At 34.0% G+C, this 24,946-nt stretch overlaps 1 protein-coding gene across 7 annotated transcripts in view; it reads left to right on the top strand.

Moving 5' to 3' along the window:
• Kiaa1328 (KIAA1328 ortholog) overlaps window positions 1-24,946 on the top strand; it is a 199,439-nt gene that overhangs the window by 102,207 nt on the left and 72,286 nt on the right. For all 7 annotated transcript variants that reach the window (XM_070029297.1, XM_070029293.1, XM_070029294.1 and 4 more), the window contains 2 exons: window positions 373-1,043; window positions 8,019-8,123. In XM_070029297.1, the coding sequence (XP_069885398.1) occupies window positions 373-1,043; window positions 8,019-8,123 (776 nt within the window). The remainder of the gene's footprint in view (window positions 1-372; window positions 1,044-8,018; window positions 8,124-24,946) is intronic.

The following is a 24,946-nucleotide window of genomic DNA, read 5'->3' as shown; positions in this document are numbered from 1 at the left end:
TTTGAACTCAGGGACTGGACTTTGTCCCTAAGCTTTTTCTCTCAATGCTGACACTCTACTACTTGAGCAAGAGCTCCACTTCTGGCTTGTTGGTGGTTAATTGGAGAAAAGAGTCTCACAGACTTTCCTTCTTGGGCTAGCATCAAAGAGGAATCCTCAGAGCTCAGCCTCCTGACGAGTTAGGATGCAGATGTGAGCCACCACCACCTGGAGTTATCATTCATTTTTTAAGAACATAAAATGAGTTTTGTTTCACCAAATATATATATATATATATATATATATATATATATAATTAATTTCTGAAAAGGGAAAAGGAAAGGTGGTTTTATTGTATTCCTGTTTGACAAATGATATTGTATTTCTTCTTAGGAAAGCAACAAGAAAAGCACTGTCCAGTCTGCATCTACAGAATTAGGAGGTTCTTATATGAGTGTAGCTAAAACACACTACTATCAAACCAAACAAAGGCCTAAGTCTGCAAACCATGACTCAGTTTCAGAATCTCTTATGGAGCTTAGAAATAATACTTTGAAACCGATAATCCTGCATCATCCCAAAGAAGGTCTAGACAGGGTGACATCAGAAACCAGAACATGTACTTATGAACCTTCAGAAAGAAAACCAGTGGATACAATGTCAAAAGAAAGAGCTGCAACAGAAGAATTACAGATGAAGGAATGTTCACACCCTAAGCCTATTCCTTCTGGTCACCGTTGTGTTCATAGGCTTTCTGAAAATGAAGATCATATTTATGAAAGCCATTCCTCAAGCATGGCCCCCCAGTGTACTAGAACACACCCAGAATCATGCAGTTATTGTGGGCACTCTTGGGAATTTCTCATGCATGCCAGAGGGGCACTGCAAACCAGTGAAATTGATGTCAAAAAGCAACTCTCAGAAGATAGACGGCAACAACTAGTGCTTCAGAAAATAGAACTGGAAATTGAAAAGGAACACCTTCAACATCTGTTGGCTCAACAGGAGACAAAGCTTCTCTTAAAACAGCAGCAGCTTCATCAGTCTCGAATGGATTACAATTGGTGAGTTCTAGCTATTAACAATGTCTGTAGCATAGGACGTAGTATAAAATAGCATATACTTTTTACCATAATAGCTATGTAAGAGCAAAGGTTCTTTGGATCTTGCCTTGCTCTAGGTGCATAACACCTGTAACAGCACTGGCACCTGACATCCTCAGTGTATCTCTTAGACTCCTTTGTAGTTCATATGCCTATGTGTGTGATTTAATTTATACATTTTCTAGTTTGTTCCATTTGTCATGTCTGTTTTGTACAAGTATAATTATTTTTCTATTACTGTGGCTCTGTATACTAGAAAGTATTTAGTATAATTTGAAATATACTAAACACTGTTTCTAATATAGTTTCTAATCTAGTATTTTAATACTGTCAGTGTTACTCTTTCTACTCATGATTATTTTTGTCAGTCAGAGTCTTTTATGCTCCCAAGGATATTTTAGGATCGATTTTTGTATTTCTCTATAAATTACAAAAGGGCTGGGAAGGTGGCTCAGTGGTAGAGCGCTTGCCTTGCATGCATGAGGCCCTGGGTTCGATTCCTCAGCACCACATAAGCAAAAAGAATAAAAAGAAAAAAGCCGGAAGTGGTGCTGTGGCTCAAGTGGTAGAGCGCTAGCCTTGAGCTGAAGAGCTGAGGGACAGCGCCCAAGCCCAGAGTTCAGGCCCCACGACCGGACCCAAAAAAAAAAATTACAAAAACTATGATGAGTATCACATTGTTTTTTTGTAGATTGCTTTCAGTAATATGACCATTTTTACAATATTAATTATACTTTTTCTGCTGGGCCTGTCATTGAACTATGATCCTCAGATCTTAGCTCCTTGAGTAGCTAGGATTATAGTTAGGCAAAAGACACTGGCACCTAGCTGTACCCAATTTTTAAAATAGAAAATTAAAACTGTCTCAAAAGAAATTGCATAGGAGAAAGGTCTTTAAAAGAGGTTCATTTCGCTTAGCATCCGGTTATAATATGGTTATATGTACATAGCTTTTTTTTTTAATGTACATAGTTTTTGACCTCTTCTGCTTGTCCTAGATATATACTAGTTATTGCAGTTGAAGAGAAACCATGGGACCTATGTTTCTTTGAGTCTGGTTTACTTCACTTAATATAATTTTTTCCAAGTCTTTCCATTTCCTAACAAATGGGGTGATGTCATTCTTTCAGATGGAGGAGGCATAGAATTCCATTATATATATATATATATATATATATTATATATATATAATATATATTATATAATATATATTATATATATATTATATATATATATATATATATATATCCACCACATTTTCTTGATCCATTCATCTACTGAGGGGCATCTGGGTTAGTTCTACATCTTAGCTATGGTGAATAATGCTGTGATAAACCTATTTGTGCTGGTAGCTTTAGTATGGCCTTGTTTGTGATTGTTTGGGTAAATACCTAAAAGTGGGATTGCTAGGTCATACGGGAGCTCTATGTGGAGTCTTTTGAGGAACCTCCATATTGCTTTCCAAAGTGGTTGAACAAGTTTACACTCCCACCAACATTGCAGTAGGGTTCCCTTTTGGCCATATCCCCTCCAGCATCTGTTGTTATTAGATTTCTTAATTATGGTGATTCTAACTTGGGTGAGGTGGTATCTCAATGTTGTTTTGATTTGCATGTCTTTTATGGCTAGAGAAGTTGCATTTCTTCATGTGTCTATTAGCCATTCTTATTTCCTCTTCAGAAAAGTCTCTCTTTAAGTCTTTAGCCCACTTATTAATCAGGTGATTGTTTCTTTGAGGATTTGTTGTTGGGGGATTTAATTTTTTGAATTCTAAGTATATTTTAGAGGTGAGATCTTTCTCTGTTGTCTGGCTAGTGAAGATCTTCTCCCAATCCATGGGCTTTCTATTGATCTTGCTAGCTATGTCCTTTGCTATGCAGAAGCTCTGTAGTTTCATGCAGTGCCATATGTCCAACCTTTCTTTGATTTGTTGTGATTCTGGGTCTTTATTAAGAAAATTTTGGCCTGTGCCAAGAAGCCCTAGGGTTTCTCCTATTCCTTCCTGTAATGTTTTCAGGATGTCTGCTTCGACTTCGACGTCTTTAATCCATTTGGATTTGATTCTGGTGTACGGTGATATATAAAGGCTAGCTTTAGTTTTCTACCAGTGTTTAACCAAGTTTACCACTACCACTTACTGAAGAGGCTGTGTTTCTTCCATTCTACTTTTTTTAGCTCCCTTATCAAAGATTAGGTGGCTATAGGTATTTAGGTTCATTTCTGGGTCTTCAGTTCTATGCCATTGGTCCTCAGGTCTGTTCTTGTGCCAGTAACAAGCTGTTTTGATTACTCTGGCTTTGTAGTAGAATTTGAAGTTTGGAATTGATATTCCTTCAGCACTGTTTTTCTGCTAAGGATTGTTTTTGCGCTTTGGGGTCTTTTAGTGTTGCATATAAATTTTGGGGTTGCTTCTTCTATTTCATTGAAGAATGATGTTGGAATATTGATAGGTATTGCATTGAATTTGTCAATAGCCTTTGGCAGTATTGCTATTTCATGAGGTTAATCTTCCTGATCCAGGAACATGGGAGGTTTTCCACTTCCTTAGTTCTGCTTTAATTTCCTTTTTTGGGTTTTTTAAGTTTCCATCATAGAGGTCCTTCACTTCTTTATTTTATTTTATTTTAAATAAGTTTTTTATTGTAAAAATACTGTACAGAGGGGTTACAGTTACATGAGTTAACCTCCTAGTTAACTCCTAGGTATTTTGTGGGACTATCACAAAAGGAGTTGCTTTCTTGATTTCAGATACCTTCTTCTCAGTTTTGGCATACAGAAAAACTATTGCTTTTTTAAATGTTTTTTATTGTAAAAATAGTATACATGGGGGTTACAGATACATGAGTAAGGTAATGAGTACATTTCCTATCGAGTATTGTTTTGAGGGTTAATTTTATACCCTGTTACTTTGCCAAAGTTTTGACTCATCTTGTAATTTGAGAGTGGACTCCATGGGGTTCTTTAAATACAAAATCATGTCATCTACAAAGAGGGAGAGTTTTACTTCATCTTTCCCTTTTTGGATCCTATTAGCATTCTAATACTAAATTGAAGAGAAGTAGAGAGAGAGGACATCTTTGTCTTGTTCTCGAATTTAGAGGAACTGCCATTAAGAATAATGCTAGCTGTAGGTTTGTCATACATAGGCTTTATTATACTGAGGAATGTTCCATGGATTTCTAGTTTTTCTCCAGAGCTTTTATCATAAAGGGGAGTTGGATCTTGTCAAATGCTTTTCCTTTAGCTATTGAGATAGTCATGTGGTTCTTATCCTTGTTCTTATTGATATGATGTATTAAATTAGTTGATTTACGTATATTGAATTAGCTTTGTATCCCTGAAATGAATTATAGTGTATGATATTTTTGAAGAGTTGTTGATGTCAATTGGCCAAAATTTTGTTGAGAAGTTTTGCATTGATATTCATCAAAGAACTGGGTCTGTAATTCTCTTTTTTTGATAAGTTCCTGCCTGGTTTTGGGATGAGGATTATGATGGCTTCACAGAAAGAGTTTGGTAGTGAACTTTCACTTTCAATTTCATTGAAAAGTTGGAGAAGTATTGGTGTAAATTCTGCTTTGAAGTCCTTGTAGAATTCAACTATAAATCCAGGCCCTGGGCTTTTCTTGGGTGGGACATCTCTTATTGCTGTTTCTATTTCAGTGCTTGATATGGGTCTGTTAAGTTGGTTTAAATTATTGTGGTTTAGTTTGGACATGTCAATATTTGTCCATTTCTTCCAGATTCTCAAACTTATTAGCATAAAAGTTTAAGAAGTATTCCCTTATAATGTTCTGAATCTTGGTTGTTTCTGTTGTGGTGTTTCCATTCTCATCTCTGACTTTGTTTTTTTGGGTGTGTTCTCTTCTTTTTCTAATAAGATTTACTAAGCGTATGTCAATTTGTTAATTTTTTCGAAGAACCAACTCTTTGTTCTGTTGATTCTTTCTATGGTTTTCATGGGCTCTAATTCATTTAATTCTGATTTATTTTAATTATTTCTTTCCTGCTACTGGATTGGGGTTCAGCTTGTTGCTCTTTTTCAAGGAGCTTCAGGTAAATTGTTGGTTTCAGATCTCACCAATTTGTTGATGTAGGAACTCAGAGCTATAAACTTGCTGTTTTTATTTTTTAAATTAGACTTTTTGCAGATTGAATTAAAGTACTTTACAAAGAATAGTTACAGGAAAGGTCACAATACAAGTCTGTAGTGAGGAGGAAAATTCCAGTTATCTTGTCAATGGCCTTGGAATTTGTTACATTTAAAGTAAAACTGTATACCATCTGGCTAACTACTCACCTGAGAGGGCAGGAGCTCCTCTTTGGGTCCAGATCTCTTAATGTTAATTTTCTTTTTTATGCTAACTATGATTTGTTTACATCCTCTAAGCACTTCTCTTCCTTGACTTTTTTATAGTTTTGTTTAGATGAGTTTTATGGTCAAAAGGCATTATTCACTTCCTTGCTTTAGGAAAACCTCAATGTTTTACATTGGGACATTTTCAATCTTCTTAAACATACTATCAGACAATGCCCAGCTATAATACTAACTGTAGCCAGGCACTGGTGGCTCAGGCCTGTAATCCTAGCTACTCAGGAGGCTGATATCTGAAGATGGAGGTTCAAAGCCATCCCAGGCAGGAAAGTCCGTGAAACTCTTATCTCCAATAAACCATCAGAAAACTGGAAGTGGTGCTGTAACTCAAGGGATAGAGCACTCACCTTGAGCTGAAGAGCTGAGGGACAGCACTCAGGCCCAGAGTTCAAGCCCCACGACCGACCAAAAAAAAAAAACAAAAACAAAAACAAAACTGTAGAACTGGTTAACTGAGAACTGTTCAGACTACTTTCAAGTGCCTTTGTCATCTTTTACAATTTTTGTAATTCTACCATTCTATTTGTCTGTTATAGCTCTAGACCTAAAATTAAATTTTCTTCATTCAATAACTTGAAAAAATTAAATGAAATGCACAACCAAAAACTCAACCATTTTTGGCCTCTGGAGATGGAATTTCCTATGTAGCTTATGCTGACCTCAATCTTGAAATCTTGCCAATGTACTTTGATTACTGACCTGCTTCACTATGTCTAGCTCAAAACTTTTTATTGGAGGGTCTTCATCTTTCATTCTCTGAATTCCTTACACCACAGAAATAAATTCATCTACCATTGTTAGCTGTTACAACATAAAACTCGGAAGTTACATTTCTCCATTTAATTAATCTGTATCACAGTTCATACTTCCAGACTGACAAGTGAAACATTTTCTTTCCCAGTTTTTAGATTTATGTCATTTTATCATTTATGAGTTATCTAGAATTCAACTTTCTGCACATTAGTATCATATGTCAAGAATATGTCTCTCAAATGTATCCTCTTAAGACATTGCCTTTATTGTGCCACTTCTGAATTTTAGAAACTCATGAAATTTTTCTACTGTTATGTGTATTCAGCTTAGTATCTAGAACTTTTTAAAATCTGTAATCACATCTACCCACTTGCCCCACTTCTCCTAACAGTTTTCCAAGGCACATTTGTCTCCTCATAACTCTTATTACTTATTAAATGAGGAACATTTCCAAACATTTTTCTCTGATTTAAATATCTTCACTCTGCTTTTCTATCTATCTAGATCCTATTTATTCAATACAACAGAATTAAAACTCTTATTAACTACTAAAAAAATTAGGTCTAGTTTCCTTCCCACCTAACTACCTCAGAGTTACTAGTATTTACAATATTAGTACTGTATTGTTTGATATAAAGTATAGTTTTGAAAATAAATTTGTCTCCTTGTTTTAGTGAACATTTACTAAGTCCCCTATGATGCACAAATTTTATGAGAAGAATATCCAAGTGAATGCCCTAATCTTGTCTAGGATTATATTATATACACTTTCACTCTATAGTGAATTCATCAAATGAACAGTATTGAATTTGGAGATGAGCCAATCATCAGGAGATAATAGAAATTAGAAGCCAGTATAGAATACTTTGGAAAGTATACCTTGTCCTTGATTCCTTTTTCCTTCTGGCTGCTATGTGATGAGCAGATTTTCTCCACCATGATGTTTTAGCCTTATCTAAGACCCACAGCAGTGGAGCCAGCCAAACAGAGACTAAGACCTCTGAAACCATGAGTCAGAATTAATCCCTCCCATCTGAAGTTCTTAGGAGTATTTTGTTGTGATAACAAATGGTAATCTAACAATAACCAAAATACACTTGCATAGCAATGAATAGAGAGAAACCTTCAATTTCTGCAGAAGATACTTAAAGTGCATCTAAAGCATCTATAATTTTTAGTTTTTAAATTACATTCTATCCAACTCATTCTCCAAATAAAGAAAGTGTATTATTTTTTATATAACCATGTATTCAACCAACTCCCACACTGTCCTAATAAGGGATTTTTTTTTTTTTTTGTCGGTCGTGGGGCTTGAATTCTGGGCCTGGCGCTGTCCCTCAGCTCTTCAGCTCAAGGCGAGCGCTCTACCACTTGAGCTACAGTGCCACTTTCAGTTTTCTGGTGGTTTATTGGAGATAGGAGTCTCACAGTCTTTCCTGCCCGGGCTGGCTTTGAACCGAGATCCTCAGATCTCAGCCTCCTGAGTAGCTAGGATTACGGGCATGAACCACCAGCGTCCAGAGGGATTTTATATTCTTATGGACAATTATTTGTGTATTTTGAAATTAATGTGTGTGTATCTGTGCATGTGTGTGTATGCACATGCATACATGCTTTAAATTTGAGCCTAAGTCTTCACATGTGCTAAGCTCAAAGTGTACACAGTCAACCTATTCATTTTTTACAGATTGAGTTTAAATCTGGGAATAATTGCTTGGGTCTAGATAGAAGACTATGGTTTTCCAAAATTTACCTTTCTGTCCATCAGGCTCTTTGTGATTAGAAATTCTCTGCATTTATTCTTACAGGTTAAGAACACAAACTGCATTTAAGTCCAGAGAGGATGCTGATAAAGTGTTTACTAAACCCAGAGAGCTCAATCTGGATGTAAATGGGAGTTACTCTGCACCAAGGTAAATGTGGGACCTAGATGATGGGAGAAGACTAGGAATATACATTTTAGAATATTTGGTATTCTTATTTTCTAACTATATAAATCTCATCTTAAATTTTTGAAAAATATAGAAAAATGTAAAAAGTAAAATTTATAATCCTATCTCCCAAAAATAATCCTGTGAGCCCACTTCTTTATTTCATTATATTGCTAGTATAGTCTATTTCTCACCATATCATATTTTTATTACATACTCTATGAAAACTCATTTATTGAGCAGATATTTATTATGTGGCAACTATATCTCAATACTTAAATCTGTTACCTGTAATTCAGTTATTGCATTTACTTTGAAAATATAATTTATAATAATACAAAATTTTGTGATTATAACTTATTCCTTGAAGAATATTTCTCTATTTTTTTATTTTATCTATGCCTATGTCCTTGGTATTTCCTACAAGTAAAGTTAGTGTGTATAAATCCATTTAAAATTATTTTGTGTGTGTGTGCTGATACTGGGGCTAGAATTTAGGGCCTCTTGCTCTTGTTTGGCTTTTTCACTAAAAAGGCTGGCACTTTACCACTTGAGCTACAGATCCACTTCTCCCTTTTTGCTAATTAATTAGGGATAAGAGTCTCATAGATTTTTCTGCTCAGGCTGGGTTTATACTATAGATCTCAGCCTGATGAATAGCTAGCAATAAGGAGTGAGAAACTAGCAACTGGCTCTATTTAAAGTGCTTCTAAAGATTTAAGATTTTTGGTTCACATTGCCAGTTGTTTATTATACAAATCAAATAACTTTGTATCCCACAAATAATGTTTAAGAATTCTTTTTATGAAATTTTTAAAATTAAAATCATTAGATTTTAAAATTAATTTTTCTCCTTATTTTAGTATTTTAATTACATGTATGTATATTAAGCCTATAGATATTTTATTATAGGTCTGTGATACTCTAATTTTAAAAATGGTTTTTGTCTTTATGATCAATTTCTTATTGGTTTACCCTTACCTGCTTTTTTTGTTTGTTTTTTCAATCTGTGTTAAAGCCCTATAGTGATTTTTTTTCAGTTTCAGATTTTTTTTTTTTTAGCTTTGGAATTTCCTTTTGGGTCTTGTTGATAAGATCTATTTCTTTGATAAGATTCCTACTTTATTTCTATTAAACATTTTTCTTTATGTTAATCAGATGATTATAATAGCTGCTTTAAATTACTTGTTCTAATAGTGGGTTGTCAGTTTCTATCTTTTAATTAACTTTCGCATTTAATCATGTTTTCCTTTTCTTTGTGTGTCTAATAGTTTTAGATTTATCATGCTTATTGTGAATAAATGAAAACATGTTTTGACATAATAAAGGCATATAAACCAAAAAGAGGATAACATGCAACCTGGGAAAGGGAAATATGATGCAGGAATGAAAAATTCCAGGATTATGGATAGGAACATTTCAGGATGAAATCACTGTGTAGCAAACCTAGAAAACAATCAAGTCACACTAAGCATGATTATGGCACATATCAGGAGAAATGTGTTTAAAAACAGAAAAAAAGGAAAGATGGTTATCAGATTTTCAGATAATAGCACTATATTAACCAGAATAATTTCTCTTCTAAAATTTGTGCAAGTTCTAATACCTATAAATTCTGAATATTTTATCTTACATGGGAAAAGAACTTTGCATATATGAGCAAGAAAATGGAGCTGAGATAGGTAGATTATCCTGACTTCTCTGAATAGGCCCTGTCTAATCACAGAAGTTGTTAAAAGTGGGAAATGTTAGCTAGCAATAGTGGCTCATGCCTGTAATCCTAACTACTTAGGAGACTTGAGGTTTGCGGATTAACGTTCAAAACCAGTCCTAGCAGGAAATTCTGTACAACCCAATTAACTGCCAAAAAGCTGAAAGTAGAGCTGTGATTCAAGTTTTACAGTGCTAGTCTTGAGCAAAAAACTAAAAACTATCTTGGGGATAGGACACAGACCCAGGGACCAGGACCGCTCTCCCCAAAAATTGGGGAATTTGCTGGGCGGGCACCGGTGGCTCACGCCTGTAATCCTAGTTACTCAGGAGGCTGAGGTCTGAAGATCACCATTCAAAGCCAGCCTGGGCAGGAAAGTCCATGAGACTCTTATCTCCAATAAACCACTAGAAAACCGGAAGTGGCACTGTGGCTCAAGCGGTAGAGCACTGCCTTGAGCTGAAGAGCACAGGGACAGCGCCAAGCCCAGAGTTCAAGCCCCACAACTGACAAAAAGGGGGTGGGGAGGGATGGGAATATTTCCTTGTTAGGTCAGAAATACAGACCAGGAGTAGAGCTAAGATGCAAAGAAGTAATTAACCGTATTTTGCTAGCTGTGAAGATGGAGAAAAGTCACAGGCCAATCCATTCAAGTAGGAAACTAAAAATAAAGTTCCGACCTGACAACCAGCAAAGAAGTAGAGTTCCCAGTCCTCCAGCTTCAGGGAGATGAACTCTGCTAACAATCCAGATGAGTTAAGTAAATGTTTCTCTTCCATGGCCTCTGGGAAAGAACATGGCCCTTCTGACTCACAGATGTTAACCCAGGTAGCTCAGTAAGATCCATGTCAGGCTTCTGGGTCTTAGTATTTCCTAATATAATAAATATGTGTTATTTAAACCTATTAATTTGTTGTGATTCGTGGTCACAATAGAAAGCTAATAATACTTTATTTATTATAAGTGCATAATCCAAGATTTATATATATATATATATATATATATATATATATATATATATATATATATATCAAGTTACTGAGTAGGTTTTCAATTGCTGAACATGCAAATGATTCCATGTTCTTTAATGAAGAATACAATATTATAGTAAGCATGGCTATCCATACATTTTTGTGTCCTAGAACCTTTTTTATTTTTATTTAAATTCCACAGAATCAAATTGCTAGGGAGACACTGATAGAATTGGAAATGATGTTATTATAGTCTGTGCTGTTTTCATTTTCCAAAAGGTTGTAATAGTTTATTTATATTCTCTTACAACTTATGAATATTTTTGTCACTGTACTTAATAGGTGTAGTGAATGCTCTGAAAAGTAACATTCCAGTACAAGGTTTCCAACATTTGACCATGTAAACTATACATTTAAATAATGACAGAAATCAAATAAGATTATATACAACTTTAAAAAATTATCTCCTCGTATGCTTCTGGAAAAAAAAAACTTTAGACCTTTCAAAAGTATTATTTAAGAGTTTTAAGAAACTGGCTACTGCTTGAAAAGTCTGGCAGTCATTGGAAAACCTAGAATCTCACTCAACAGTTCTTAAGTTATTTAATCTAATGTGAGATTAAAAGAGGTAAAGACAGAAATTCAATGTATCCTTTATTCAGTTGGCTGTACAACTAATGTGGTTTCCACTTAACCCAGGAAAAGGTCGAGATGGATCAGTAGAGACTACTGTACTGCCTTGATTAGCCTGTGTAGATTTATTCAAACTAGAATGCCTGCTGCTTTTAGGACATATAATAGAGAACTGTTATGAAAATGACCTTCTATCTACCTTGCAGCTCTTCGACTTTAATAGGACAACTCCCTAGATAAAATTTAATTTTAAGCTAAATTTTGTTTATTTGGAAATTTAAATTAGTCTACTATTAAAAACATTATGTGTTTAAAATATTAAACTTACTCAAGTGGGGCATTAAGAATTTGGAACTTAAATAAATGAGATAATGAGAAAGTGAAAAACATATTTTTTGTAATTAACAGCTCATTTTGAGTTAATTATATACAATTACCAAGATCTAATTGCAATTTATTTTCTATTATCTGTGGGAAGGATCACAGGCATGGGAGCTTACATTGCTGCCTTCTTGCATAAATGCTATACAATGAAAATAAATAATATGTGAGACCTTAATGACAAATAAAGAGCAAATCGTAGGACACAGCTGAGCCAAACTATTGGAAGTTAATTATCACATGAAAGATGATAATGACTTAAAAACTTACACTATGATTTTGAGTTATATGTTCTCTGTGTTTATACTTTGTTTGTTGTTTATAGACTATGAAAAGGTGAATTTTATAAACTGTTTAGTAATTTTGCACAGTCCTAAAAATCTATTTTTATATTTTCACATAATAATAATTTAACAAAAGCTTTATTAAATGCCAACTATTTTTAAAAGTAGGGACTGGGGATGTAGCTCAGTGGTAGAATACTTACTATCACATGAGGTTCTGAGTTAGATCACCATTTCTGCAAAAATATAAATATGAATAAGAAAACTTGCTTAATACTGTAGGAGGTGTAGGGAAATCACTGCCTTCAAATACTATATTATTACAATATACAATATTAAAAATATATAAATCCTCCTCATTTACACAAAATAGAGGAAATAGGAAAGAATCAAAAAAGATTTCTGGAAGATTTTAATTTGAAATAAGTCCTAAAAGATAGAATTTTAGTAGGATTAGGATAATATCTATTTTCCTACCTCAAATACACACACACAGGTACACACACCCTCACGCGCACATGCACACACACACTTAGATGAATGTGTGTGTGTGTTGTGTTCTATGCAAAGAGAGGTGAAGGGATTTTAAAGGGAAGAAAATAAAGCTGTGTAAGGACCGTCAATAGATATGTCTCAATTTTGCCAGAAAAGCAAGGTGAAATTAAACATTAAATTAGTAAAATACGTTAGATTATGAGTCGATTTAAGTATCAGGCCTCATATGTGGGGTTTGGTTGATTGAAAGGAAAATTTTAAAATTATTTTGTAATAAAGGTTAATTTCATTTTAAAAATTATTAGAATAAGAGCCAAAATAGCAACTTTTATTCTTTTCAGTAATTATCTAACTGTAAAGATATTGCTCTGCACCCTGCCTGTTTTTTTGTATTTCCAACAGTTTGTGATTATTAAACAGGCAGGATTTCCAGCCAAAACTTTCTAGTAAATGAGGAGAAATTTAAGTCTAAATCTCCTAAAAGAAATTGAAGTAAGATTTAGGGTTTAGAATGATAGGCATTGGGGTTACACTTCTGAGACTGGTTATTGATATCTGAGAAACCTTAGAGAAAATTGTGTGTGAGAAAGGAGAGTGTTCCTCTAAAAGGTCGACCAAGTCCCAAGATAGTGAACTTCCCCTTCATACCTGTTGGCCATTTGTATATCTTCTTTAGAGAAACATCATTAGGTCATTTGAGTTTTTTTCTTTTTAACTTTTTATATATACCGGACATTTTCTTGCGCTCTATATATACTTTCTTCACTCTGATAATTGTTTTCTTTGCTCTGTAGCAGCTTTCAGTTTGTTATAATTCCATGTCAATTTTTGTTTTTATTTCTTATACTTGGTAATTTTAAAATCCTAACCTATTCCACTGCTAATCCTAAGCATTGTTTCTTGTCATAATTTTATTGTTTCAGGTCTTTCATTGAAATCTTTAATCCATTTGATTTGATTTTTTTTGTAACTAGTAAGAGACAGGAGTCTAGTGTCACTGTTAAAGCATGTGATACCCAGTTCATATAACATCATTTATTGAAGACTGTCCATTCTTCGATGTGTGTTCTTAGCTCCTTTTCAAAAAAATCTGGCACTAAATTCTGTTCCATTTATATAAGATATTTAAAAGCTGATACTCATAGATATTGGGAGTAGAGTAATAGTTACCAGAGGCTAGTGGTGAGTAGATTCAGGGACCTTGTATTATCTCTCAAATTGTTTTATGTTATAACGTATAAACCCTTGCTTCTTTGGAACTTTTGTCTAGAAAATTGTTGGATTTTTAAAATTCTTTACCTTTTTAATGCATACAAAATTGTCAATTAAATATAGAATACCAAACTACTCAGCAGTCGATGCCTAAGTAATGTACAATCAAATATACATGTATATATATATATATATATGAAAATAGCATCATTTTCATAATAACTGCAAAGTAGAAAATCCTTAAACATACAACAACTAGTAACTGGATAAACAAAAGCTCATATATCCATACAATGGAGTAAGGTTCATACATTTAAAGTTCATACATTGAAAGGATATTAGATTATCTGATTGAATAACATTTCTTACAGTTTGATATATGTATGTGTAGTAGTGGTAGAGTAGTATGGTTGGTAGGAATTAAGAGAAATGTCCTAGAAAAATATCGTTGCTACAACTGGTTTAGATAAAAGCAACTAGATAACAAGCTATCTGCTGCATGAGAAAGGAGAATAGTGATGATTCTGTCACTATTTGGTTCTTTCAAAATATATTTTATTATCTTTAAATAGTTGTACAAAGGAGTTGTCATTCAACAAAGCAAGTTATGAACACATTTCATTTTGATCATCAGTGTTATCCTTTTCATCTGTTCCTCCCAACCCACCCCTTCTCTCATTTTCCCTAATATTGTAGCATATACATTGGATTTAATACTGTATTCTCTCCTCCTCCTCTTAAGCACTAATGCTCTTGCAAATCTTTTTGAAAGTAATTTTCTTCCTAGCCAAAATTTTTAGTAGAATTGAGAAACTGAAAGTTTCATTTTCAGTTGAATTTGCTTGCATTTATGCCTCATTTCCAGATTTATCTGGAATGAATAGTTTAGTTCCTTCCTGGAGTAATTACCTATCCTGCTGCAATTTGAAACTTATCACAATATGGCCTTAGCATCTTAGAAGGTGACACTAGTTACCAGGAAATAGAGACAAACAGTAGAATTGAAAATATCAATCGTTTAGAAATTATTACTTATGTTTTAGCACTAGTTAGAAATTACCATTTATTTTTTAGCACTCTTTCAACAACTGTCAATAAATTGAGATTAGTATGAAACCAACAACTTTTGTTTGGTAGTACTTCAGTAGAATTGAAATAGCAGTTATGGGATATTATAATGTAGTTGATTAAATAGGTCCTGTTTAAGATTTTTCTGTGAAAGGAATCTATAAACATATTATGGTGTTTAATTTCTACAAATTATATTTTTCACATTAGATATTATTCAGTAAGGGGACAAAGTAAGAATTGAGTTAAAATAGATGGAAGCTAAAACATTTTATATTAAAAATCATAGGGACATATGAACCTTTCATGTGTCTATGAATGAGTAGAGGCAACATAAGATTTAACAATAGTAATGATTAAATATTCTTGTTTTCAGAAGTTCCAAGAGTTCCTTAGGGAAAGCACAAAATTTATACATCTCATGATTTTTATTTTAAATTAGAAATATTTTAACTTGCTTTTCTAACTGCCAAAAAAGATAATTGAACTTTTGATTTTTAGATTCTAGACAACTGAATATACAGAGTTAATGTACTAACAAAAAAACAATTGACAAGTACATTATCTCATAAACAAGAACATTGTTTTATTTGTGGAAGTATTGGTATGTGGGAACTTTCTGGAAAGAGGATAGCTGAAGGTTTCTTTTATTATGACATGAAAGAAATAATAACAAATATAATATAATGTTTCCTGAGCCTACATTTTGGTTATAAAGAATCTGAGAATATAATTATGTGCTTGATGGGTTTATTGTATAGGTACATGCCTTTCTCAAAATAACTCCATAGTACAGTGTTAATTTTTGATTATCCTACGGAGAAAGTTTTATACATTGAACTCAATTCACTTATTTTTCACATTACTCCTGTGAGTAAAGAGGATGGATTTCTGCATTCCTTTTGCAATGTTGTATTTTCTACTTTAGTATTCAGAAGTGTATGCAAGTCTTAATTCTTTACGTTGAATCTGAGCCCTGAGCTAGTAGATAGAAAGAGAATCTTTCTTTGTTATATCCAATGAAATGGTAAAGTTTGGTATTAGAGGATTGAAAAAACAGAATAAGATATATATTATGAGATGTATTGCAAGGAATTAGCTTATATTGTTATGGTGCTGGCTGAGCAAGTCTGAAATCCCTAAGGTAGGCTATGAGGGAGGTCAGCTAGAATGCAGGAGTAGGCTGAAGCTGCAAACCACAGAGGAAATTTCTTCCTTTTCATAAAAGCTTTTACAAAAAGCTCTGCTTTTGTAGCTCTTCGAGAAGTTGAAGCAACCCTATTCAGATTGACTGGGATTTTATATAGTTTAATTACATATATAAAACCTCTTCATAGTTACACCTATATTAGATTATTTCACTGAAGACTTAATGTGGCCAAAGTGATAGAAAAGACCATTACAGCCCATGACTTATACATATCTTTTAATCTCTGAATTAAGCCAATAAAAATGTCATGTTTCTTCTTAATATTATATAACTATCCTACATACCACTGAAAACATGTTTTTCCTTTCTTTGTTCATTCTTCTCCTTGTACATAAAATTTTGAAATGTAATTCTTGATGCATCTTATGTTTACATGAATAAGCAATGAAAAAGAAAAGCAACAAAAGATATTTGGTTAATATTAAATATATATTAAATATATATAATAAATACATTATATATAATAAATATAATATAATATACATACCAAACAAAATAATAAGGTGATATTCATAATCACTATAGTCCTCATTTCTGGGAATAGCCATATGGCTAGAACTAACTAGTAACCTAACTCAGTGGTTGTTTTGTGGGGTAATCCTGACTTTTGTTCCTGCAGGGGCTGAACACTTTGTGGTCCTGCCTGAAATGGGTTGTAGTTTCCCATTGACTTTTATAACAGGACAAAGCACTAAGAGATACCCTGAAAGGCTAGAAAACCATTTGTGTCAAGGGTTATTTTGGTATTTATAATGACATCATTGATGGGCCATACAAAGTTATCAATACAGGCAGATAGCTTTGGATAGTCAACAAGAAGCATACATGTCTGTCATGTCATGAACCAAATGATTTTGTGGGCTTAACACAGCCCACAGTCCTGACATTTCTTGCCTCTACAAAAGATCCTTTATATTCTAGGCATATTCTTTTTTTTTTTTCCCCCACCCCGCAGCCTCTAGGCATATTCTTTATTGTGTGAATAATAACCTGTTTTCCTCTTGGTCATCATAATCAATCACTCTACCTTGAAAATATCCCCTTTTATCACCTATTACTTTAGAGGTATGGATTGCCCTTAATGTCCAGGTAGCAGTGTCTACTTCTATTTCAGTTTAATCATTGTTGTATTTCCTAGTAGAAGTACTCTTTCCTTTAGAACTAGGACCAGTGACCCGAAAGTCATTGGGAAGAAAAGAAAAAGTATCTCTAGTTGATCATTGCAAGAAGTCATGAGTAGAGTCATTCCCATTACTGCTCTTTTTTCTTGAGTCACTGAATCTTGGTTATAGAAGAAGAAACACCATTTATTACACAGCAATTTAGAGCATCTTGGAGGAATTCTTTTCAACCCCCCAAAATATTGCCATCTAGCTGGCACTGGGTCTGAACAGTGGAACAAGGTCATTGCATTCTTCTCTCAAGACAGTTGCTTCATGAGTGTGGGAATATACAGAGTACTAGTAAATTCCATGAGCATGGGTCTGTTGCCATATTTCATTTTTGTGAAGTGAATTTCTTTTTTGCTTTTAACAATAGCAAACTTTTTTGTTTTTTTTTAACATCTTGTACACAGTAAGTAATGTAACGCAGCTTACAAGATGTATACAGACCTGCACAAGGCACAATATTTAAAATCAACTGGCAAGTTAAAGACTTTCTGTAATGTGGACTTTCCAAACTCTAGAAAAGAAGCCAACAGACAAAACAGTCCATCTAGCACTCCCAAACCCTGAAAATTTTACAACTACCATTTGGGAAATGTGTAAGTCCAATGGGAATGCAATGGTGATACTGCCATCCTATGTCTCACGACAGCAGGGAAGGTGTAGTTCAGGATGTAGATTATCTTCATACTTGCTAGCACATAAATGCATTAAAAAAAACAAGGATAAGAAAGGAAAAGCATCTATAAATGGCATTTACACAAATCTGCAAATGGGATCTACAACAAATACATTGCTAGCCAGTTGTGGGGGTAAAATACACATTTTTGAATAGACTGTATATAGATTTGATTAGAGTATATTGCTAATTAGTTCCATGCTTTAAGTTTGGGGGCTGATTAGCTCCCAATACAGGAAAATCATGTTTGCAGAGTTGTAAGATGCACCACTTATTACTGGGAACCTCTTCACAAATGTGCTTTTAGTTATAAGAGGGACAGTGGAGTGCTCCATTAATAGAAAAGCAATTCAAAACACATCTCACAGCCCGGCACCGGTGGCTCACGCCTATATTTCTAGTTACTCAGGAAACTGAGATCTGAGGATCACGGTTCAAAGCCAGCCTGAGCAGAAAAGTCCATGAGACAGACTTCTACCTCCAATAACCCACCAGAAAACCAGAAGTGGCGCTATGGCCCAAGTGGTGGAGTACTCACCTTGAACTGAAGAGCACAGCGTCCAGGCCCAGAGTTCAAGCCCCACGACCGACCCCCCCCCCAAAAAAAAATCTCACATGCACATTCAGCACTGCGTCCTGCACATAAGGAACAAGTCTTCCTTCATGTGCTCAGTGTCATAGGGGCACAATGCCAGCAACAGAGCAGTCAGCAAGTCACTTCCTAGTAACTTGTCCTCCACTCTGAGCTCAACTTCCACATAGCTTTAGTTTGATTGCTTAAAACTTTACCAATATAATACATCAGTCAGCTTTTAAATTTGTAGGAAACTAGTATGTTAGCATTATTTACATACATACATACATCTTCAGGATTGTGATATACAGTTTAAAATCCAAAATTAGAAAGAAAACAAATTTGCATTTAAAGAGTTTATAGCAGTATAGTCAAGTGTTTTCATTTTATCAATATACAAGTAATTATAAAGAGGAAGAATTGAAAAATTATTACCATTAAGTTATGTATCCAAACATTTAAAAGTATAAAAAAGGTTTGTTGTAAAAAAGAAAAAATAGGATTGTTGGGTTTTCTTTTTAAAAAGTAAGTTTCAATAGAGCCAAGGAAACCTATTATTATATATAAAGAACTTTTTTCTGATTAAAAGAGACTTTCTTCAATGTTATCAGACACTTTGTATTCATATACTGTTTAGTAGAATGGGAACTTCCTTGTTCAACCACTTAAAGAAAATTTTTTAAAAATTAAAAAATAATAAAAAAGACTTTCTTATCATATTACTTGATGAGTCTAAGGAGGTAGATTTATGTAGATGTGACAACATTGATAAAAAAAAATATACCAGCATTTTATATCTGTATCTAAATCTATAGCCAGATGGCTATAACATATTTATAATTTATATTATGTATAGCCATCTGGCTATAACATATTTATATTTTATATATTTATGTACATATTATATATACATATATATTGTTGTAAAGAACCTGTTGAGATTCTTAACATCTAATAAGCTATACAAATGTCAAGATATGAATAAGATCCAGAGATTTGAGCTGTAGAACTATGACAGTAGGAAAATATTTCTTTCTGGGCTCTGGTATCTCAGGCTTGTAATTCTAGCTACTCAGGAGACTCAGTTCAAAGCCATCCTGAGCAGGAAAATCTGTGAGACTCTTATTGTTGTTAACCACCAAAAAGCCAGTAGTGAAGCTCTGGCTCAAATGGAAGAACTCCAGCCTGAGCAAAAAAGGCTAAGGAACAGCACCTAGACCCTGAGTTCAATCCCCAGTAGTGGCATGCAAGACAACTAAACAAATACTCTTACCTATAGGTGGATTATTTTGTATAATGATTAAACAAAACACTGAAATATAGCTGTTCAAATCAAGAGAACATTGAACAAAGAGGAACTATTTGGGATTCAGTTGTGGACATACAAACTAGAAGAAAATATTCATATTTTACATGTCAGAAAAATACTCTTCATATTATTATTTAGGTGAGCAAATGGGTGAATGAGTTATGTGTGTGTGAGAGAGAGACAGAGAACATAGAACATGAGTAGCCATTGAAATCAGGGGAAAAAAAACAAGTATAGTAAGGATGAAAATGTGCCTATTGTGACACATTTCAGGTCAGGTCTCACAGAATTTGAAAAATGAAATTCACATAAAACAAGGCTGAGCTCAGAGAGTTGAGTCTTAATTGGCATATAAAGAAAAGCAGAGTTTCATGGGAAAGGAAAGCACTCCTGAAAGGGAGGAGTCACATGAAGAATGATCCTGAGGAGCATCTCTGAGTACTTTATAAGGATTTTTACTTTTCTATATTAACACAAGATGATGTGTATTCCCCTGATTGGTGTGCTAGCACCTGACCTCTGTCGCTAAAATAATCATCTTGGCTCTGAATCTGTTTTTCATAAAATTGGCTAATTTTGAATTTAAGTTTAGTGTTTTCTATAGATTGGACTCTGCAGAAGTTTCCAAATGTAATAGGAAGGAACATGGAAAGAACATACAGTTTTAAATGCATAGGTCTATTAGCAGGTAATTAATGCTATTCCTATGCAGTGGTCTCAATTTCCATATAAATCAGAAAGTGAAATTGTATAACTGAATATGGCAGAGATGGTCAAGACAGTAGAAGGCTGATGGGGTATAGGATTCAAAACCTGAAGAATGGAACTGAGAAATAAGTGCTGTGGAAAACTTGAGTATAAAAAGAAAGAGAGATGGCCAAGAAAACACAGAAAACATCTGGTACCATTGCATGTGCAGCTGATTTTAGAAGTAGGGAATTAATTAATACTGCCTTTCTGTAAAAAAAGAAAGAAAGAAAAGAAAGAAAGAAAGAAAGCATTTTATTTCCTGATCTGAAACTCAAATCTGTGAGAATCAAGATACTAGGGAACTATTAAAATGATAATTCTGGCCATTCAAATATAAATGTATTGAGGAAGTAATAGAAAATTCATTAGATTGTCTCTGCAAAAATAGAAAGATACATCTGTGGGTAAGAGTAAAAAAGAACTAAAGAATAGCAAGAATACTATCTAATATTCTTGATAAAACATTACCCAAAATTTAAAAAATTATATAGATAACAAAATACATTATTTTGAAATTTTATAAGTACATGAAGTATATTCCCTTAGCCCATTCCATTCTCCCAACCCTTTTAAAATGTTTGATGAAGTTCAATATATCTTCACAATATATATGTAATATAGTTTGATCTTCGTCATTCCCCTATACCCTTTCCTTTTCCCCTCTTTCCTCCTACAGCCCCTCACAGTATCCCCTTTATACTTAAGTCCTTTAATTATTGTTACTTACGTAATTTTAGACCTAGCAAAACCATGATATTTGACTTTTGGAGCTATGATTATTTGACTTAATATAATGATCTCTAGTTCCATACATTTTCCTGCAAATGCAGTAATTTCATTTTATTTATGTCTGAGCAATACTCCATTTTAGACAAGATCCTTTCTATACTCTAGTTCTGCTGTTGCATCAATTAATTTATAAGACTTTTCATGTCTTGCTACAATATGGTTAATGTTCAGTAAACATTTTTAATGTCATTAGTTTTAGCAAAATAATTTTTAACAAAAAATTATTGTACTATTGGAGATTTTAGTATCAAAATTGTCTTTGCTTTCTAAACCAGATATACATTTGTGCTGAGTAGTACTATATGAAGTCAACCTTATAAACTAGAGTTTATAATCCTTTGATTCTATTAGCAGCACCTTTGAGCAGTGTTAAGAGGAGCTTGCTCACTGAAAGAATGAACTTACATACATAATATATGCTATTGTAGTTTTGCTTAGGCATAGGAAACTTTTTTGCAAAGAGCACAATAAAGGAGGGTAATTTTAAAGTGCACATTTTAAACCTACATTTCATTTAGTAACTGTCCAGTACTTCCAGTAGCAACAAATATTATATGAGTAAAATGTACAAAAGACTACCTCACATAAATTATACAAAACCATTATTAATGTTTGATTGATTTCCTTTAAAACAGTTACATTAGGGTGAAAGTTTTCAGTTCATCCTTATTTATATTCTGGACCTTTCATACTATTGGAGAATTCTAGGTCACGTTGGTGCTAGGGCATAGTTCATAGAAATGATGAAAGATCTATACTGAAAGCTGACTGCTCCCAATTTTTTTTTTTTTTTTTTTTTTTTTTTTTGTCGGTCATGGGGCTTGAACTTTGGGCCTGGGCGCTGTCCCTCAGCTCTTCAACTCAAGGTGAGCACTCTACTGCCTGAGCCACAGCACCACTTCCAGTTTTGAGTAGTTCATTGGAGATAAGAGTGTCATGGACTTTTCTGCCCAGGCTGGCTTTGAACCGTGATCCTCAGATCTCAGCCTCCTCAGTAGCTAGGATTACAGGCGTGAGCCACTGGCACATGGCTGCTCCTAAATTTTAAGTATTTGCTTTGAATCCCTATAAAATGCTACATTTTTTTCTTTTCTTTTTTTATGCATCTTCTGTTACATTCTCATTCACCTTTAGTGGATGATGGTTCTATAAATAGGCACCACTATAAAAAAAATTAAATTTTCTTTTCTCTAATCCAAAGTCATCTGCTATCAATGACTTTGAGATCATTCCAAAGCCCCTTTGAGAGAGAATATATATTTATAGGATCTTTCCTCTGCCCACTCCCCTCTCCCTTCTCCTGTCTCCTGCTTACCTCCTTCCTCTTCTTCTCTCTTTCCTTCTCCCTCTCCCTCTCCCTTTCCTTTACTCTTATTTTTTGAGTCAGTCTCACTGTTCATACTGCCCAGGCTGTTCAAACTCCCGTGTTCAAAAAAAAAATCTCCTGTATCTTCTTCCCTTAAATGGCATTTGTTACAAGAGAACACATGAATGGGATTGATTTTTAAACATGCTGTTATCAGTGATTAGTAGCTACAAGGCTTCCTTCTTTACCCTCTGACTGAAATTTAGGGGTTTCTTTTAACTAATGTATGTTTCTAGCAATAATCTAGAAACCATACAAGTCCTGTGATGAATAAATACAACTCAGCAGGAAAAAAAGAAAGAAAGAAAGAAAGACTTCTTGACATACTATAAGCATGTACATATATGTTGTCTTTCTCATCTTGTGCCAAGTTTTTAAAGCTTCTTAAGTACATGCTTGAATATAAAAATATAAATGAATTCTGGATCTAAGAATTACTGTGAACGCTCCACAATGCAAGAAGCGATAACTAAATTCTGTTGTCCTGATCACACACCTGCTTTCTGAAATATAATTCCTTAGAATTGGAACTCTTATCTACTAAAAGGCCTCTTCTCTGTGCACATCCACACAGAAGTCATAGCTGAGGATTCAGAATAGCATAGAGCATACCCTTAGGAAACTAATTGTGTAGCAATTTTGATAGTGTTATTAGTACTATCTTCCTTACTTTATATTGAACTGACATTTTCACTTCCCCATATGTTAACCTTCTCTTAATACTTTTAAAAGTCAAAAAGCATTCATTCATTCTACATTGAAATATGCATTATCTAAGTTAAGAGCTTTTTTGTTTGTTGAAGGCCTTGCAGAATTGTGAAGGCATTTCTGGGATTGGAGCAACAAGAACTCTAGCCATTTGGCAGTCACTACAGAAAGTGTTTACTTAACAGATTCATCATTCTCTTTTTCTTAACTCTTACTGAGTTAACTCTTTTGTTTCTTCTGGACAGAATTAAGATAATTATATTTATTTTTTATTTTATATTTTTTGCCAGTCTTGGACTTGAACTCTCGGCCTACATGCTGTCCCTGGGCTCCTTTTACCTAAGGCTAGCACTCTACCACTTCCAATTTTCTGGTGGTTAATTGGAGATAAGAGTCTCACAGATTTCCTGCCCAGACTGGCTTTGAACCGTGATCCTCAGATCTCAGCCTCTTGAGTAACTATGGTTACAGGCATGAGCCACCAACACCCAGCTAAAATAAAATATTCCAACTAATGAAATTCCACATACATTTTCTTTAATGAAGAAGCAAATTAAAATCTAGAGATGGCTTTGGCTATTAAGTGTACCTTCACTAAAAACTGATCTGTATCTCTAGTTATATGGTAAGAGCCACATCTTTTTGTGATGCACTAACCTCTCTCTGGAGTACATATTTTGAAGTATCTACAGGCAGGTATTTTTCCTTAGAGGTCCCATAGAGAGCTCAAATATAAATGTCCTTACTTGGTGGCTCATTCATATTCCTTCCTATTTTCCCAACACACTCACTGTGTCAGCCCCCTCACACACTCATTTCCTCTCCACACTCATTTTTTCTTTAACCACAAATATGTTCAAGGAGTCTCTCCTTAAAACAATAAAAAATTCATTTTGCCTTGCCAAAGAGCTTTCTTTTTTTTCCCCAAACTTCCTAAGAGCATAAACCACTCTTTACCTTCCATTTATCTCTGATTTGCTGTATCTCTCAACCAAAACCATGTTCACTGCTACTCTTCTAAATCCCCAGATCATTTCATTACTTTTCAATCTCATATTTTTTGACTTCTTAATAGCAAGTGACACAGATAACCTATCTCCCATTTATTCACATGTTTTCTTGACACTATTCTTTCTCTACTTATTCCCTCAATACAGACTATTTCCCTGTTGACTTTTCCTTTGTTTGCCCTTACCCACTTCAACAATTCTATCGTCTCATCTCAATAGGTCTTCTATATGGGAAACTTATTTCACTCCCATGATGTTAGAGTAGATCATATTTTTAATCCAGTACCTCTAAAATCTTTGTGGTCCCAGACTTTTCCCTCCTGAGGTCTAAACCTTTCCTTACAACTATGATAATATTATCTAACCCAAATTATATACAGATCCCTCAAATTGAATACCTCCAGAACTGTTACATGTTCCTAAAAATGGCTTACTTTTTCTGGATCATTCTCATCAAGCATAGCATCTATCTATTCACCAGTCTGTAAC

This window comes from Dipodomys merriami, unplaced genomic scaffold (assembly GCF_024711535.1).
Source record: "Dipodomys merriami isolate MVZ:Mamm:240054 unplaced genomic scaffold, mDipMer1.0.p SCAF_2, whole genome shotgun sequence".
Classification (NCBI taxonomy): domain Eukaryota; kingdom Metazoa; phylum Chordata; class Mammalia; order Rodentia; family Heteromyidae; genus Dipodomys; species Dipodomys merriami.
Note: the sequence above shows the minus strand (reverse complement) of the source record. Positions and strands in the feature narration are given on the sequence as shown.